The 19866-nt window shown below is 38.4% G+C and overlaps 1 protein-coding gene across 13 annotated transcripts in view; it reads left to right on the top strand.

Moving 5' to 3' along the window:
- The window catches only part of TTLL5 (tubulin tyrosine ligase like 5), a 278632-nt gene extending 260226 nt beyond the window's left edge, over window positions 1-18406 (top strand). For all 13 annotated transcript variants that reach the window (XM_012742399.2, XM_012742392.2, XM_076003842.1 and 10 more), the window contains one exon: window positions 17765-18406. Coding sequence is in view for 1 of the 13 variants with exons in the window: in XM_076003845.1 (XP_075859960.1) it covers window positions 17765-17787 (23 nt within the window). In the remaining 12 variants the exon portion in view is untranslated. The remainder of the gene's footprint in view (window positions 1-17764) is intronic.
- The last annotated feature ends 1460 nt before the right edge of the window (window positions 18407-19866 follow it).

Genomic DNA, 19866 nt, shown 5'->3' with positions numbered 1-19866 from the left:
GCTGAGGCAGAAGGATTACTTGAGCCCAGGAGTTAAAGGTTGCTGTGAGCTAGGCTGACACCACGGCACTCTAGCCCAGGCAACAGAGTGAGACTATGTCTCAAAAAAAAAAAAAAAAAAATAGAAATATTTTATTATGCCTGTTATGTGTCAGATGCTTTGCTATGCATGTGAATTAAAATATTTTCATAGTTGCTATGTCTTCATGTGGTTGCTGTGAAAACTAGATGAGATATTATGTGTGAAAGTGTTATTATTTATTTATTTATTTTACTATTAAGTGACACCTAAAACAATCTCAATCTTCAGTCATCAAAGACTCAGTTACTGTTGGCAGAAAAGTACACTGATTCATCTGTAGCAAGGTTTGAAGCAAAGAAATATTTGGCCTTAACCTCAATTAACAGAAAAGTTCAAGTAGCCCCAATATTCTGTGCTTAAGCTTTCCAGTTAATACTGGTTTTTCTTTGTTGATTGGTGACGTTATTGGTTGTATTAGTTATCTACTACTGAATATTAGTTATCTACATAATGAATCGTACCACAAAACATACAGCTTAAAACAATAAACATTTATTATCTCACGGTTCCTATGGGTCAGGCTTCCTACATCAGCACGGTACCTCTGGCTCAGTCTCTCATGAGGTTGCAGTCAAGCTATCGGCTGGGAGCTGTGATCTCATCTGAAGGATGAACTGGCGGGATCTGCTTCCAAGCTCACTCGCGTGCTCATTGGCAAGCCTCTTCCACTTGGGCCTCTTTCCACTTGGGTTTCTCCAAAGGCTGCTATTACAGACTGAATTGTGTCCCCCGAAAATTCATACATTGAAGCCTAACTCCCAGTACCTCAGAACATGACTATATTTGTAGTTATAGCACCATTAAAGGAATGATTTGGTTAAAATGAAACCAATAGGCTGGGCCCTAATCCATTCTGACTTCTCATAAGAAGAGGAAATTTGGACACAAAAGATACCAGATATGTACACACACAGAGAAAAGTCCAGGTGAGGACAGCAAGAAGGTAGCCATCTGCAAGCCAAGGAGAGAGGCCTAAGAAGAAACCAAACCTGTCAACACCCTGATCTTACATTGCTAGGCTCCAGAACTGTGAGAAAACAAATTTATGTTATTTAATTCACTTAGTATATGGCATTTTGTTGTGGCAGCCCTAGCAAACTACAGTTGCCTCATGACATGGCAGCTGGCCTCCCCTGAGCAAACAATCCATGAGAGACTAAGAAAGCACCCAAGGCAGAATCTTTTTATAGCCTCATCTTGGAAGTAACATTCCATAACTTTTGCCATATTCTCTTTGTTAGAAGTGAGTCATTAAGTTCAGTCCACACTCGAGGGAAGGAGATTACATAAGGGCAAGGATACCAGGAGGCAAGAATCACCGGAGACCATCTTAAAGGCTGCCTACCACACTAGTTTTGGGTGGTTTTTAAACAAATTAGAAATACAGGTATAAAGGGATGGACACATTGGCAATTTTTACATGACACAGTAGATTCAACCTCACCACATACGCAAGCACCCTGACTGACTTAATCTATAGGCCATACTATCATTCTGTGAAAGTAAGATTGTTATGATCTGTAAGATAAAAAGTTTTTACATTTAGGACGAGGTTTTCTGGGGGTAAAGAAGAGCATTTTATGGACTAGATTGAAGAGAAGTGGTACAATGAATCCTTAAGTCCAAGTCTAATAGAGTGTTTCTCAGCCAGGGTTGCATACGAGGAGGGGGGGTGGTGAGGGGAGGAAAGGAGGAGATACATCATAAGTTTAAAAAGCACAAACTACAATATAATTTTATGTATAGAAAGTGAAAAGAAATTTATGGCTTTCATAAAATAAACTGCAGAAAGTAAAACTGAGCAAAATCTTGGCTGATGGAGCATAGGCCATAAAAGGTTGAGAAACTGCTTTAATCATTCTCTCATTATTAATGGACAAAAAGGGGAGCGAAGGGGAGAGTAGGTTGAAAATGGGCTTGCAACACACCATAATACCCAGAGAGATGATATGGCCTAGAAAATCCAGTGAAGAGTAATGAAAATGTACAAAGCACAATCAGCAAAGAAAGAAACAAAAATAATTTTTTTTTAATTTTTAAAAAAAGTAATAAAAATGATCATGGGCTGTATGGATTAGTTTGGAAGATAATTATAAAATAGCAGACATATTCAGGAGCCTTTAAGAACTAATAGGAAGAATTTTACAAGAGAAGGATTGGTGATTGTTGAACCCAAGCTTTAGTTGAAAGGATCCCGAGGACAACTGCTTTGTGGTGGTAGAGACCTGACATCTGATTCCTCAGTAAGTACACTGAGTTCCCAATAGCTTTAGCCTCTAAAATTAGCATTGTCAGCTTGATTGTCTCATGTTTGTCTAACCATCAGAGTCTGTGTGGCAAAGCTGTCATTATTCTCAAGCAAGGTCAAACTACTTTTTACCAACGGCTCTCTTTTTGGTTTCTTAAATGGTGCTAACATGAGGGGAAATTCTCCCTTTGCCTCTCAGAGAACTCTCAGGAGCTGTCACTTGTAATAACATCTCCAAATATTAAGTTCTAATAATTCAGCTCCTGCTTCATTGGAACTCTCTCTTGGGTGGGCCTTTGTTTTAAGAGAGGAAGAAGCTGTTTCCTGTTATCTCCAGGTTGCACGATAACAAGATGACAGACTGATGCTAGGGTCCGTTTCAGTTTTCCCTGTAAAAAGCTGTGAAGCCAGAGAGCGAGACACTGGGAGGATCTCACAAGATCCACAATAAAAAGATGTATTGGGGTTGGAATATATCTATGGATTACTTAAAGAGTTCTCTTGAAAGTAGGTGTTTATGGTGATATGGAACAATTTCTGAGTTATATTGTTAAGTAAACTATGCAAAAAAAATAAATAATCCGCTCACAAACACACGCACGCACACCAGTTACAGGCAGCTGCCTTCCTCTGAGATGGAGACCCAAACATCTAGGGTAAAAGAGACACTTTATACTCTTTGTATTGTTTATTTAAAGAAAAATTCATGCATGGATTACTTTTAAACAACACAAATAGAAACAGTTTTTTAAAGAGAAAACCCTTGAAGAAATGAAATTTGTCACTATTAATATATCTAGCCTTTAAACTCATGCTCTGTTCTCTTAAATGATAATTTGGGTGTTCTAGTTCTCTTTCCCTTTTGTCACTGTAGTTTGAAAAATCATGATAGAAATCACAGCTATTTATTGAACACCTGCTATATCCCAGGTACTGTAGTTTTTACATAGATTTTTTTTTTCTCTTGATCATCACAACAATCAAATGAGAAAGGCTTTTTTCATCTGAGACTTAATATATTCCTTTCTAGGGTTTTCTTTAGAAAATAGAGAGTTCCAAGATTAATTTTCTACCAAATGCCTTACTGTTAACTTTCCTCCAGCAAAGCTTAGAATGGCCTTTTTCCTGAGGGGTGCTTTGGATCATTCTGCCTTTGGGCTTTTTTTTTTTTTCTTTGTCTCTGGGCTTATTTGACCATTTTCTTCATTTTTCAGAACTTCAACTTTCATCTTCATTCTAATGATTCTGATATCTGGGTCCCCATTGGTGGTATCCAGAATACATTTGGTTCCAAGTAACTGAACCCAACTCCAATGCCTAAGAAAAGGGCAGATTTATTGACTCCCAGTACTAGAGAGGATAAGATGGACCTGAGAACCAAGTGTGGTCAGCTCTTTCTAGCTCTCCATCCCTCTCTGCTTTATGCTCTTCTTCTCCATCTTTCCTCCTCTCTTTTTATTTCTTATCAACAGCTCCATTGACCTCCCTATTTCTTGCTTTACATAGCTGTTTTCATGTAGCCAGATCAGATGGAGGCCATGTGATTTGAGTAACTCCGTCTTATTCTTTCCAGCTTAGTGACCACACAGTGAAGAGAGCTTCTCTTTTTCTACTTCAGTGTATATATAAATCCCAGGGAAGGACTGGAATTGGCTTGGCTTGGAAGACAAGACCACCTCTTGAAGCAATTGCTGTGACTAAGGGGATTCAGACTTTGGCCAGGTCTGGGTCACTGGCCAACTTTTGTGAGCAAGGGGGTATGGAATCAACATTTGTAGTCTGACTGTAATAACTTAATTGGAATAGTGGAAGTGGGGAGCAATTTCCCAAGGAACTGAAAGGGGCTAAAACCATAAGCAGATGTGAAGGGTCACAAGGCAGACAAAAACAACAAATTTCCCCTACTTTCCACCCTTAGCTTCTTAGCATCTATGCAAATATGGGGTTAAATAAGACAATGCATGCAATAAGCACTTCATATACTACCTAGAGCAGAATAATTATTCTTATAATTACTATAATTATTGAATAATAATACCTATAATTATTGAATATATTTTTTAATTGTAAAATATACATAATACAGAATGTGCTGTTTTAACCATTTTTACATGCACAGTTGACTGGCATTAAGTATGTTCACATTATTGTGTAACCATCGCCACAGTCCATCTCCAACTCCCCATTCCCCTTTTCCTCCAGGCCCTGGCAACCACCATTCTACTTTCTGTCTCTATGAATTTGACTACTCTAGGTATCTCATATAAGTGGAACTCTATAGTATTTTTCCTTTTGTGACTGGCTTATTTCACTTAGCATAATGTTCTCAAGGTTCCTCTGTGTTGTAACATGCATCGGAATTTGCTTTTTTTTAAGATTGAATCATGTGCCAACATATGCACATTCTATTTATTCATCCATCAATGGACACTTGAGTTGCTTTCACCTTTTGGCTATTGGGAATAATGCTGCTGTGAATGAACATGGGTGTACAAATAGCTGTTCAAGACCCTGCTTTCATTTCTTTGGGGTATATACACAGAAATGGAATTTCTGGATCATGTAGTAATTTTCTTTTTTAATTTTGGGGGGAACTGTCATACTGTTTCCCATAGTGGCTGTACCATATTACACTCCCACTACTAGTCCACAGGGGCTTCTGTTTCTCCACATCCTCACCAACACTTGTTATTTTGTATTTTTTGATAGTGGCCATCCTAATGCATATGAGGTGGTTTTAAGTGCTTTTAAGTTAAACCTTGGTAACAGCAATGATACTAGTGCCATTTACAGAATTGGCATGCGGACGAATGGGACAGACAATACTGTTAGTATTTTCAAAGTCAGGTTTGGATGATGGCTGAACGTTAAACTTAGAATGGTCTTCTCAAAAGCCAGGGAGAAGCCAGCAGATGTAGAATTTAACGATCATCCCTGTTAAAACTGTGAGTCGATAAATTCTCCAAGGGGAAAAAAGAATATCAGACCAAGAGCAAAGTTCAAGGGATTGAGGAAAATGAGCCAGTGGAGGAGACCAAGGAGACGGCCATGAGAGATAACTGGATATTTTGGAATCTCAGAGACCCAGAGTGGTGGGGATGATTGATGAGCTCAGATGCTAAGACAGATGATTTTTTGATTGTGAATAAAACTTTGTTAAATTGAATCATTTTCATATGAATAATACTCTATAGAGCCCTTTATAATTTTCAGAATGCTTTCATATGGATTATTTTATTTGGCCCTTACACCAATCCAGTGAAGTACATAGGTGTTTTTCCCATATTACAGAGGAAAAAACTGAAGCATGGGAGATTGCAGTTTTCCTAAGGTTACTGCTGCTATGTGTTGATTTCCCAAGATCATCAGTTTTGGGGAGGCTGAAGGCAGAGTAGCTCAGAGGTGCCCACGACAGAGTAGGTATGAGTTGTTCCCCTCTGATGCCCCAGAAGCTTGTCATCCCTAGCAGATGCGATCTCATTCAATACCTCTTGGAAACTATATAGTGGCCCCTGTCAGCTTCCTGTGAACTAGTAAGGACTTTGACTGTCTACACTTTAGGGCAGTGATTGTTAAACTATAGGTCATGACCTCATAAGGAGTCATCTGATCAATTTAGTGGGTCACAGCCAGGCTCTTGGGAGCTGGTGGTATGTGTCCCTTCCCACTTTTGCCTTCAGTAACTTCACGTTGGTTATTTGAACTCGACTGTGGTTGAAATCAGCCAACAACACAAAGTTGTTTTACCACGAGAGCCAGTTAAACATTTAGTAGCATACCACTGGTCACAGTCACTATCTGCCCCTCACCCCAGTGGTGCAGAATGGAATAGAAAGAAAATTACCAGGGTCCATTTCTAACAAAAGTAAGTATTGTTAGACTTTTAAAGTCATAAAGATATTAATATATGCGTGTTCAGTGACGATATAAGATGTATTTTTTGCTATGTGTTGCAGTCAAAAAAAGGTTTGAAAGTCTGCTGTTCTTGAGATCTTCAGGCAAAGATCTGGTATCCAGCACTCTCCTTGACATATTAATTCTGTATCTACTGTAGGAGGAATGAGACTGAATTTTTATCAGACTAAAAATTATTATTCTAGAACAGACAAAATCCCTCCCCACGTCAGACTTTTGTTTTGAACTCAAAGCTATATAAAAACCCATTCTTAAGCCCCACCAATGATTTTCTGCAGTGAGCAGAAAACAATACTCATTAAATCCCAGGGTTAGAAAGCTCACAAATAGCAGAAATGAGAATAAAGGTCATAGAATTATTTTATTCCACCACTCTTCATTACCAGGGCTCTCTTATAAAGAAATTAAATCTTTCTAAAAAAGTAAAGAAATTTTTAATAAAACAAGTCACTTTCCTTTTAACGATATAGTCATTTCTTTTATAAATTTAGATTTTATATATCTATATCTATATAAAAATATATCAGATATACTTAAGTAGATTATGCTTCAAAACTAGCATGCTTGGTAGATCATAGACTTAGATCCCAAGAACTTTGATTTGTCAGGCTTGCAAGTTTTAAATTTTCTTAAAAGGGTAGTTATTAAGTATCCTTGTGCCAAAAAATGTTCTATCAAAAAGATATGTTAATTGGTCTTCCCATAGGATACTCACAATCTAAATGTAGTTACAAAAGAAACACTTTTTACTGTATGACATATAAAAGTCAATTAGAGATATATCTCTCCAGCAGTCCCTAATATTTTTGACACCAGTGACTGGTTTCATGGAAGACAATTTCTCCACGGACGGGTGGGAGGGGCACCATACTGGAGCTATGCCCTGGAAGGTTTTGGGATGACTCAAGAGCATTACATTTATTGTGTAGTCATACCTCTCTGCTAATGATAATCTGTACTTGCAGCCACTCTCCTGTGCTAGTACTACCACCTCAGCTCCACCTCAGATCATCAGGCATTAGATTCTCATAAGGAACGCACAACCTAGATCCGTCGCATGCGCAGTTTGCAGTAGGGTTCACGCTCCTATGAGAATCTAATGCTGCTGCTTATCTGACAGGAGGCCGAGCTCAGGCGTGGGGAGTGGGGAGTGGCTGTAAACACAGATGAAGCTTCGTTTGCTCACCTGCCACTCACCTCCTGTTTTGTGGCCTAGTTCCTAACAGGCCATGTACCAATACAGGTCCGCAGCTAGGGGTTGGGGACCGCAGATCTACCATGATGTAATTTTATCATATCTGACTGGTTTGTTGTAATATGAAAATGAATGAAAATAAGAGGAACATGATTTTTTACAGGTTTATAATTGTTAAATGTATTTTAAGAAATGAGTTACGTGTATTTTTCTCAGAAGAAGCCTTAGTCTTATGTATATTACTTTAGTTCTTTATAGTAGAATTCCTTAAAATAGCATTTTATTAAAATTATTCACTCATTTGTAAGTAGAAAGTAAATCTTCCCCCATAGGTGGACACTTGAGCTCCTGTTGGTCTTAGCATCTGAACTGAACCAGGTGCCTGCATTGTTCTTTAGAAATTAAAAAGGATTTCTGGGAGGGCACGAGGACCTGGTGGTGCTGCTGTGGTCACAGCTCCCTGGTCTCTTGTGGCTGTATTACAGTTACTCGGGACCTGCCTGTGCTCTGCACAATCCCCTTGCAGCTGTGCCCGGCGCCTTTGTGTCACCCAGGCAGGGTTTCATGAAATAGATCTAATGCTCTTTTGCCTGTGTTGTTCATTCCTACATACTGGAGCTATGCCCTGGAAGGTGAGGGGGCAGCAGGTTGGCCCACACTCCCCAGCTGTCCCTTTCTACTACTGTCACTCAGGATATAAATAAATTGATTCATTCACTTCCTTATCAAACCAGAATGTTGCCAGAAGAAACTACCAGGGCCACATTGATCAGTTTTAAAGGCCTTGGGGACAAATCTAAAAGGCAGAAGTATTTGCATTTAGGTAATTTTTTAAAAATTAAATTTTTTATTTTCCCTCCCCTATTCACTTTAGACTTTTGGGAGAGAAAAATAACTTTGGTTATATGTATATATCATTTGTGGTCTGGGCCTTCTTTACTGGCAGGGAAGTCATGATGAATTCTCTTTTCTGAACTAGAAAAGCCTTGAGTGAGATGATCTCATTGAAAATTCGCATCCCTTACCTTCAGACAGCTGGTGGGTGGTAGGAGCACTGGCCTATCAGTGTGGCCTGCCACTTATCATAGCAGGCCTTTTGTTTGCAGAAGCATAGTTGGTATTGTTAGTTGGAAGTCTTTTGCTCCCCATAGGGTAACACTGATCATTTCCCATGTCAGTCAGTCAACTATTTACCAGGCAGCTCCCATGTAAATGTTTACGTGGCAAAATGCTCAGTGCTCTGGGTCATGTGAACAATTGTAAGATGTGGTCTCTGCACTTAAAAGAGTATAGAAGGGGAAATAAGCAATATATACAAGACAGAGTCCCCCACAGGTCCCCCTAAACAGCAAAGGAAATAATGATTTAGATAGTTTAGGAAGTCTATCCACCATTCCTCTCAGGGAACTTAGTCTTCCAAGTGAGCATGAAAGGTAAAGCTGCTCTTGCTCCAGTAGTTCTCCATTCCTGGGTGGTTCTCATAGTGTAGTTCACATGGGCAAATGTTGATCACAATGCCTAAAAATATTTTCATTCTCTGTGGCCCTAAACACGAGCCAGTCACTTTAGTCAGGTGCTAATGGAAGAACAGCAGGCTGAAAGGGAAACTGGGTTTGTTGGACTCCCTGGCGGTTGCCAAACTAGCATAATGTGTTTTATAGGCATGTTAAGATCCTTAAGGGCAATTTTGAATGTGTTTTATGTTTGTGTTGTTTGTCGACTTTAGAACTAATTACAAGGTATACTTCATCTATTTGATAAATGCCAAGTGAGTGCATAAACAGTATTATCAATAGACATTTGACCAAAAAAAAAATAGTAATAATTTCTAGGCCAGGACATTAAAGCAAAAATGCAGAGAAATTAACTTCAATGGCTCATATTTTACAGTCCTTCTAAAAGGAGCCAGGCTATGACCATGGCCACAGAGGCAGGCAGGGGGAAATGCAGTAACATTGTTCTATATGTTTCCTGCTCTTACGACATCATCACGGGGTCACCAAGCAGGGTGTAGATTGAAGTGGCTCAGCACCAGAATTATGGCAGGGTGTAAGCGATAACAGGCAAATCCCAAGGTGAGGAGTCCATTTGGAAACCCTTCACATAAAGAAGGGACCCCAAAAAGTTGGCAGTATGCTCCATGTAAAGTCAACCAAAGATAAGCCCTCCCTCTCACCCTTCCTTCACCCACTCAGGCAGGCACTGAAAGAAAATTGCCTGTCTTGAACATTGATGCTGAGTGGAGCAGGGACTCTCCCCTGATGATTTATAACCACAAGCTGGCCCTCCTGTAAGTGTGGGCCTGAACTCACATTCCCTAGGTGGCCTGAAAAACTTAAGATTGAGAATTTAGTTTAAGGTGGTCCTAAACTGGTAGTGGCCCCAGGCAGCGAATGTAATCAAATGCATATTTAATCTGGAAGAATTATCCCTTAACCCAAAGCTCAAATAATTCTCACAGGTAAAGTTTTAAGAAATGTGAGATCACAGTTTAAAATCACAAAATAAATGAGGAAATGAGGCATCATGAACAAAAGCCAGCAAAAACAACATATAACAGTATGCAAAGACTATGATACTGAAATTATCAAATAATGTAAAATAAATTTTCTCATGTTTAGAGAAATTAAAGAAGGGAGTAAAATCAAGACATTAAAATTATGACCAAGCAGATTTGAAAAAAGAACTAAGTAGTTCTTTTATAATTAAAAAAAAAAAACTAATTAAAGTTTAAAAATCAGTGAATGGGCCTAACTGCAGACTAGACCTAGCTGAAGAGAGATTTAATGATCTGAAAAATGTATTTAAAGAAATTATCTGGAATGCAACACAGAAAGAAAATGTAGAAAAACAATGAGAAGACCTAATTATCTAACTGGAGTACTGGAAATAAAAAACAGGAAAGGGACAATGTTTACAGAGATAATGGCTTTAAAAAATCTTTCAAGAGTAAGGATGAAATACATTTTCCAACACATAAAACCCAAAAGAATTTGTCACTAGTAGACCTTCCCCAAAAGAGTCTAAATAATGTATTTCAGACAGAGAGGAAGGTCTGTCTGAAATATCAGAAATATCAGAAAAAAAGGTCTTAAGTGCAGGAGAAATTTCTGAGCAAAGAATGTGTAAAAATATGGGTAAATATAAAGCATAGTGCCCAATAAAGTGATAAAAATGTTCTTGTAAAGTCAAAAAAGTGGAAGAATGAAAATATCTAAACATATCTCATGTAAATCAAGGGGCGGTGATGATCAGGGTTAAAGTAGTCTAACTCGATATTGGGCAGTGAAAAGATAAAGTTATAGATTAATTTCAATTGTACATAGTTAATATATACAAATGCTAAAATTAATGAAATAACTATTAAAAGAACAGAAATGTAAAAACTTTCCAAGTAACAAGGAAAAAATGGAATGAGGAAAAGAATGAATCCACAAAGAGAAAAACACAGAAAAGATAGAACAAATAGAAAGCACAACTTAAGACGGTAGAAATAAATAAAAGCATTAGTCATTTCAAAATGTGAGTGGCTTTAAATGTTCCAGTTAAAGTCAAAGTTTGATTCATGCATGCAACAAATATGTACCAGGCATCTTCTCTGTGCTCAGCACTATGCTAGGCACAAGGCACAGAGCAGTAAACAAAACAGCCAAAAGCCAAACAGCCTAATAGGAAAGATGGACAACAAACCAAATAAGTAACACAATGGTATATTAGATAGTGGTATGTGTTCCAGAGAAAAAATAAAGCAGTGAAAGAAGGTATAGAATGGGGAGGTTCACTATTCTAAATAGAGTAGTCAGGGCAGGTGGCATTTAAGGTAAGACCTGAAGAGAGGATGAAGTAGTGAGCTGATGGATGTGTAGGGAAGGGAATTCCAGGTGGAGGGAACAGCACATGCACATGATTTTAGGAGGGATGTGGCTGCCGTGTTCTGGAAATTCAAGTGGGGCTGCAGTGTTGCAAGTGGAGAGTGAAGATAGATGAGGCTGACAGAAGACAAGAGGCCAGATCAGACAGGACTTGGGGCCATGGAGGGGCCTTGCGCTTTTCTTCTCAGTGTAGTGGGTGTCATCAAGGGGTTCTGAGCAGAGGACTGAATGGGTGGCTGCTACATCAGGCAAGGACAAGGGGGAAGCATGGAGGTAAGGGAAAGGCCACCAGGAATATATATTCTGTGGTCAGCCTGGATTTTTAAAAATCCACTTTTAGTCTATTAAACAAGACAATCTTAAACATAAACATATAAAAAGAATGAAAGAAAAAGGTTAGAAAAAGATATACAGGGGAAATATCAACTAGAAGAAAGCTGATGTAGCTATATTTATCAGACAAAATAGCTTTTTCAAGCAAGCAGCATATCAAGAAATAGAGTCCTTACATTATGGCTGAAGGTTCACCAGGAAAGTATTCACCCTTTTCTTGTTGATTTATTTTAACTAATATATTTAATCTTTTTCAATTTAATAAATAAGATGCATATTTCTGAAAAGTATATTGGACAGAAAATTAACAGAACCACAGAGAGAAATAGATAAATCCACCTTTATTTTATTTTTTTTTTTTTTTGAGACAGAGTCTCACTTTTTTGTCCAGGCTAGAGTGAGTGCCGTGGCGTCAGCCTAGCTCACAGCAACCTCAAACTCCTGGGCTTGAGTGATCCTTCTGCCTCAGCCTCCCGAGTAGCTGGGACTACAGGCATGCGCCACCATGCCCGGCTAATTTTTTATATATATATCAGTTGGCCAATTAATTTCTTTCTATTTATAGTAGAGACGGGGTCTCACTCTTGCTCAGGCTGGTTTTGAACTCCTGACCTTGAGCAATCCGCCCGCCTCGGCCTCCCAAGAGCTAGGATTACAGGCGTGAGCCACAGCGCCCGGCCAATCCACCTTTATAGTACAGTGTTTTAATGTACCTCAGTAATTGATAGATCAGTCTGGAAATTAGTAATGTTTTAGAAAATTTGAACCACTCAGTTAACAGGCGTGATCTAATAGACATGTATAGAACATCACATTAAATAACTGCAGAATGCATGTTCTTTGCAAGCATCCACAGGGCAGTTGCAGAAACTATGTGCTAGGCCTTAAATCACATTTCAAACACGGTGTTCCCTGACCACAATGCAGTAGCAAAAAATACCTGGGAAATCCTCATATATTCTGAAATTAAGAAAGAGTTAACTCATCAAAAAAATCATAATATAATTAGAAAATGTTATCTAGTATCAAAAACCTGAGGTAATACCTAAAGGAAAATTTATGCTTATAGTGAGGGAAGGGGAAAGGCTAAAAGTTAATGTGCTAAGTATCTGGCTTAAGAAGTTAAAAAAAGAACAACAAAATAAATCCAAAGAAAATAACAAGTAAAGGAAAATAAATAATAAAGATAAGAGAGGAAATTAATAAAGTAGAAAATAAACACAGAGTTGAGAGGAATGAATAGAGACATTATTATATATGCCTCGGAGATTAAACAGATTGTAGGAAGATATTATGAATAACTATACTGATACATTTTTAAAACTTTTGTGAGATGGATACAGTTTCCTATTATAAAAATTTACTCAAGAAATATAAACTCCAAATATCCCTTTAATTATTAAGGAAACTGAATCAAGAACAAAAATCTTCCCACAAACACACCAGACTTTTATGGTTTATTGGTGAGTCCGACCAAACATTCCGGGAACAAATATTCCAATCTACAAACTACCCCAGAATATAGAAAAAGAGGGAACACTTTGCAATCCCTTATCTTAATATCAAAACCTGACAAGGACAGTCCAAAAAAGTTCTAAATTTACAAGACATTCTTAATCGTGGATGAAAATGCAAAAATTCCAAGTAAAACACAAAACATTAGCAAATTGAATCCAGTAATGTTTAAAAAAAGACAATACATCATGACCAAGTTAGGTTTATCCCAGAGTTTCAACAATTGTTTAATATTTAAAAATTGGCTAATGTAATTTACTGCAGTAACAGATTAAAGGGGGAAAATCATATGCGTCTCTCAATGGATACAGAATGAGCATTTGATAAAATTCAGTATCCTCATGACTTAAAAAAATGCCTAGCATAGAAGGAAACTTTCATTACCTAGTAATAAAGTATCTCTACAAAATCCAATAGTAAACATCATACTTTTAATTGGGAAACTTTGAAAGCATTCAGTGCCTTTAAAATGGGGAGCAAGACAAGCGCCCACCATCACTTCTACTCCATGCTGTAGTGGGAAGTCCTAGCCAGTAAAGTAAAATAAGAAAGGGAAATGACTTATGGAGCAGAAAGAAAGAAGCAAATCTATCATTATTCTCTGATAACATATAAGGTATTTGATGAGAAACCCAAAAAGAATGTTGAAATAAATTAACTTTTAAAGAGAGTTTTCTAAAATCAATTACATTTCTATTGAATATAACTCAAAAAACAGGTAAAGCATGTGATTACAGAAAAGTTACCTTTCACAGAGCATCAAAATATACACCTAAGGACAAATGTAATAAAAGATATTTAAGATCTATTACTAAAATATATGTGTAAGACCTATTGAGAGACACTTTAAAAAATTAATGGAGAGACCTACATGTTCATGGATTAAAAGTCACAGTTTGGTAAAGATCTCCCTAAAATTGATTTATAGATTTGAAAGGGGTATTAATTGTTTATTTTTTTTTGAAATTTGATAAACTGATTATGAAATTTATATGGAAGAGAAAAGAATAACCCTTGTAGTCCTAAAGAATGGGGATGAGGATAGGGAGCTGTGTATGTCCTGTCTTAACCAGATAACATGAATTATTATCAAGCTAAAGTACTTAAGAGAGTGTGGTGTTGGCACAAAATAGAGAAAGCTAAAACTGGTCTCCTATATGTAGGAAACAGTTCTGACCAAGAGGCATTGCAGTTAAAGTTGGAAAGGATAAATTTCCAATAAATAATGTTAGGACAATTATTATATTGGAAAAAAATCAAATTAGATATGTGCTTCACACTGTACACAATTTTAGGTTGGATTAAAGACTTAAATGTGAAAGACAAAAGTGTAAATCTTTCAGAAGACATTACAGCATCATTATGACCACAGAGTAGGGAAAGGGTTTTTTAAATTAGGCCAAAAAAGTGCAGACTATAAGCCGGGCGCGGTGGCTCACGCCTGTAATCCTAGCACTCTGGGAGGCTGAGGCGGGTGGATTGCTGGAGGTCAGGAGTTCGAAACCAGCCTGAGCAAGAGCGAGACCCCGTCTCTACTATAAATAGAAAGAAATTAATTGGCCAACTAATATATATAGAAAATTAGCCGGGCATGGTGGCTCATGCCTGTAGTCCCAGCTACTCGGGAGGCTGAGGCAGAAGGATTGCTTGAGCCCAGGAGTTTGAGGTTGCTGTGAGCTAGGCTGACGCCATAGCACTCACTCTAGCCAGGTCAACAAGCGAGACTCTGTCTCAAAAAAAAAAAAAAAGTGCAGACTATAAAGGTAAAAATTGACAAGTTTGACTTTGTTAAAATTAAGAATTAAGATACCATAAAGATATTGTGGGGTTTTTTTTTCCTTTAGTCCTTATCCATTAGAGATATACTGTGAAATATTTATGAGTGAAATGATATATTATCTTGGGTTTGCTTTGAAAGTACTCCAGGAAAAAAACATGAAGAGAGAGATGAAACAAATGGTAGAATGTTGATAATTATCGAAGCTAGATGATGGGAACATGGAAGTGTATTATACTATTTTTGTGTTTGTATATATATTTGAAATTTTTTATTTTGAAAAAGTGTTTTCTTTTTTAAGAAACCATCCTTTTTTATGGTGACTTTCCTGGCTTTTGTGGAAGTCTTAACATTTCTTAAAAATTGTTTTCTGAAAAGGTCACTTGTTAAGTGCATAGCTAAATATAATCTAATTTTTATCCTGGATAGGACTTTTCTTACAAATTAATAAATCATAAAACAATCTCCTAAAAAAGTACCTAAAGAGAGTAAAGAGACATGTCACAAACTAGGTGAAGATCTTTGTAATACATAAAGGCAAAAAATTAGTACCCAGGTACTAAGCAAAGAACTTCCAAAATTCAGTAAGCAGTTTCTTAGATGTGACATCAAAAGCATAAATAGCAAAAGAAAAAATAGACAAACTAGACATCAAAATTTTTAAATTTTGTGTTTCAAAGAACACTATGAAGGAAGCGAAACAACCACCCACAGAATGGGAAAAAATATTTACAAATCATGTATGTGACAAGGGACTTACATCTAGAATATAAAAAGAACTCTTACAATTCAATAATAAAAAAGACAACTCAATTTTGAAGATGGGCAAAGGATCTGAACAGACATTTTGCCAAAGAAAATATGCAATGCCAGTAAGCATATGAAAAGATTCTCAATATCATTAGCCACTGGGGCAAATGAAAACCACACACAGCGGGATAACACTTCACACCCAAGTGGAGAAATTGGAACCTTCAACAGTGCTGGCAGGGATGTAAAATGGTGCAACTGTTTTTGAAAACAGTTTGACAGTTCCTCAAATGTTTAAACATATCACCCAGCAATTAATTCTACTTCTAGATCTATACCCAAGATAAATGAAAACATATATTCAAACAAAAATTTGTACATGAATTATTATAGCATAATAATGCTATAATTATAATATTATATTATATATTATAATAACTGCCCCACCCCAGTATGCACATGGTGGGCTGGGGCCACAGGTGCCTTTTGGGGTACCCCCAACCCATGCACTCTCCCACTCTCTGCTGTCACTGAGACCTTGGGGGCTACAGAGCTACACAGCAGTGACCCTGGACAAGTGCCCTGTCCTCCACACATAACTCTGGAGGGTCCCAGACTGCAGGGCTCAGGGACACAGAGCAGGCAGAGAAAGGCCTGCCCAGCAGGACAGACCCAGCCCTGGAGCCTGGCCCTGGGATCCGGGGCAGCCTGGTCAACAGGTAGAAACAGTTGAGATGTCCACAACTGTTAAATAAAATGTGATATATATATAATGGAATATTATTCAGCCATAAAAAGGAGTAGATTGTGGTGGTGTGGTGGCAGGGAGCAGTGGTTCATGCCTGTAATCCTAGCACTCTGGGAGGCCGAGGTTGGAGGATAGCTTAAGGTCAGGAGTTCAAGACCAGCCTGAGTAAGAGTGAGACACTGTCTCAAAAAAAAAAAAAAAATTTAAAATTGATTGTGGTGGTGATGGATACACACCTCTGAATATACTAAAAGCCATTGAATTGTACACATTAAAGGAGTGAATTGTATGATGTGTGAATTATATCTCAAAGCTGTTTTTAAAAAATCAGTAAACAACTCAGTAGGAAAATAAGCAAAAGGCATCCCATGCATTTCATAAAAGAAACATGTATGCACAGTAGTTACTAGAAAAGATGCCCAACCTCATTCCTAATCAGAAAAATGCTGATTAAAACCACAGTGGGATACCATTGTATGCCCACTTGATGTGCAAAAAAATGTTAAACTGAGGCAATACCACTTCTCCACATGTAGAAGGTGTGGAGAAACAGGGGCAATTCCTCCACTGCCAGAAGAGTGTGAATTGTACAGCCACTCTGGAAGATAAGATGGCACTGGAGAGTTGAAGATGCAAGCGCTTACCACCCAGCAATTATCCTGAGTGCATTCCCAAAGAAACTCACGAGAGCACTATAAAATTCCAAACCACATATAACTAAACAATGTATTATTTAGGGGTATAAATATATGTAATACACCTATTTTTAAACAACAGAAGGATAAACGCAAAATTCAGGATAATGAGAATGGGAAAGAATTGGGAGGGTCTAACAAGCATTCAGGGTAATGATCCTTTTCTTAACTTGGGTGGTGGGTATGTAGGTATAATGTGGGGATCCAAGGGCTGACTAGAAGGCAAAGGATTACCTGACAACCTGACATTGAGGGAAGATTCAGGAAAACTTAGAAGCGCACAATGAACGGTTTTTCCGTGCAGTTTAAAAATGCTGACCCTGAGTTTCTAGAAAAGATGAACATATTTAGCATCTTCTATTTGAGAAGCAAAAGAGAAAATGATTTCATCCAAGAAAAAGAAAAAAGGAAACTAAGAGAACTACACCAAAAAAGCAGCAGCAGAACAGGAGTGTTTTAGAAAGGTTTCTAACAAAAGTGGGTAACATCAAGAGCTTTGTACTTGGAGGTGAACCTCATTTATTTGGGCCAGCAGTTCTTTATTCTTTAGTGATGTTTAATACACCAGACATTGCTGTAAGTAAAACCACACACTCTCAATTTAGTCACTTAGTGGTTGACTTTCTCTTTTTCAGATCCTGCTCACACTAAAAGATGAACCACAAAGACATGGAGGAAGAACCTATTCACCACTCCTGGGTGCGTGACTGAGGGTGAAGCATCCACCAGCACTGCAAGGGGGTCCATAGTATTTTTTTGCTGCCTCAGAGTCCCCAGAGCCTTCAAGCAGAAGTGGCAGTAGATCAGCCAATCCAGACTTTTACTGGGACAACAGGAAAACAGATCCTCTGGGTTTTGATGGAACTCAGAAGTGGGGATGTTCAGCTGCTGCATTATTAACCCATCAGAGCACACATGTATCTTTTACCTTCCCTTTACCCCCACCCCCAACCTGCTTAGGTCTTCTCCTGTCCCTTTCCTGCTACTGCACAGAGATGATATAAAAGAGGCTCTTTGGCTATTTGCATTTTGCTTCCTCTTCTTTTCCAGATTGCAGTACTCAGCAATATTTTCCTTGTACAAGCTTAAAATCCCAACATCATTATCTACCAAAGTTGCTCTTCCCTTTCAAGAGGGTCTGGGGTGAGGGAAGAACATACATCACAAGTCTCCCAGAGAGAGGAGACCAGTCAGTGTGCTGCTGATAACATGAGCCAGGGTAAAGGTACCCTTTCAAATTACTGATTTCTAAGATTAATAAAGTAATTCTATTTCTATTTTCTTTTTTTCCATTTACTAATTTCCCAACAATCAGTATTCACAAACAAGACTGAAATGGAACCAACTTTTCATTTTACTTTATTGCTGGGCAATTTTTTAACTTCATTTTAGAAATATGAGCTATAAAGACATGTTTTTACATTTTGTTTCAGCAGATGGTGGGGCCAAGGGCAGCACCCGCACCTGGGAAGCTGGTGTGTGTTCCATCCCATCTCCATTCCAGCCCACGGCAGGCAGGCTCACCCACAGTGCGGTCCCAGTGGCATGCGACTCTGTACCCACGTGCACACTGCTCCCCTGACAGCCTGTCTGAGTGCCGAAGCACGGCCCCTCGTGCGCTCCTTGGACCCTCAGCTCTCCTGCATGCTCACCTTTCCTAGGTCCTGTCTCTGGCTGCTGCGGGAGAAAAGATTGAAAGTTGGGCCGCAGAGCCCACTGAAGGAGTCACTTAGCTGCCCTATTGGGGGAGAATCCAGAGTCTGAGGCTTCTGCAACAAGGTCCTGTAAATTCAGCATTGAAATCCCAAGAGAAAAATGACTCCCAAAAAGGCAGAAAAGGGACCGTGTTGCCTTCTCAGTGAATGAAAGCAAAGGTTTGGGCACATTGAGGAATTTTATTTGCTTGTGAAGGATGAGGTCTGTTGGTTGCAGGGGAGAAGCGAGAATGTATTCCAGTTGTTCCTAAGACTTTTCTAGATAGTAGTTGGAGGACCATCTTAACTGTTTACTTACTTGGTTCTGAGTTGATTAGGAGACACATTAGAATTCCTTATTCCACATGAATCTTATGAAAAAGCGTAAGGTTATGAGCCCAGAGAAAGAACTTTTAGACCAAGAATAGTGCTTAGAATTGTCCTAGGTAACCAACCAAAATGAAATCCTCAAGCTAATCTCTTACTCCATTCACCATGTGCTGATCAGGTGCTCAGACTCCATATCTCTTCCTTCATGTATCCATGAACTCTCAAGTCATTTTTACTTGTACTGGACTTTTCTTGGTGATAAACCAGACAGATCATGTGAGCTCTCCTCCAAGAGAGGTGACATTTCCATTGTCACTCTTTCCCCCAAAACAAGTGTGTATTTTTGAAGAAGGACAATGGTTCAAGCTTCTGTGGTGCCTATCATGGGTGTGGAATGGGGAGGCTGGACTCCAGACTCCTGTCCATATTTATATCTGCTGCTTAACCTAAGAGTAGAGCTCTGACATAAAAAGAACATTTGGAATCACAGTGTGTTCTGTTTTCTTTGGGATGCTTCAGGAAACACATCTAGTTGCCTTGGTTCATTAGGATGAACGGCAGGTCAACGTTTTAGTGAAGTTGGATAAAAGGGAGGTTTAGTCTAGGGCCAGAAAAATTATTTCCCTCTTCCTTATCTAAGCCTCAAGTAAGAACTAGTGATGTCAGATATAATACAGTGCTTCTCAAAATGTACTGAGTTATTAGGCAACCTG

This window comes from Microcebus murinus, chromosome 6, assembly GCF_040939455.1.
Source record: "Microcebus murinus isolate Inina chromosome 6, M.murinus_Inina_mat1.0, whole genome shotgun sequence".
NCBI classification, from domain to species: domain Eukaryota; kingdom Metazoa; phylum Chordata; class Mammalia; order Primates; family Cheirogaleidae; genus Microcebus; species Microcebus murinus.
The sequence above is the reverse complement of the archived record's forward strand: the minus strand, read 5'-3'. Positions and strand labels throughout refer to the sequence as shown.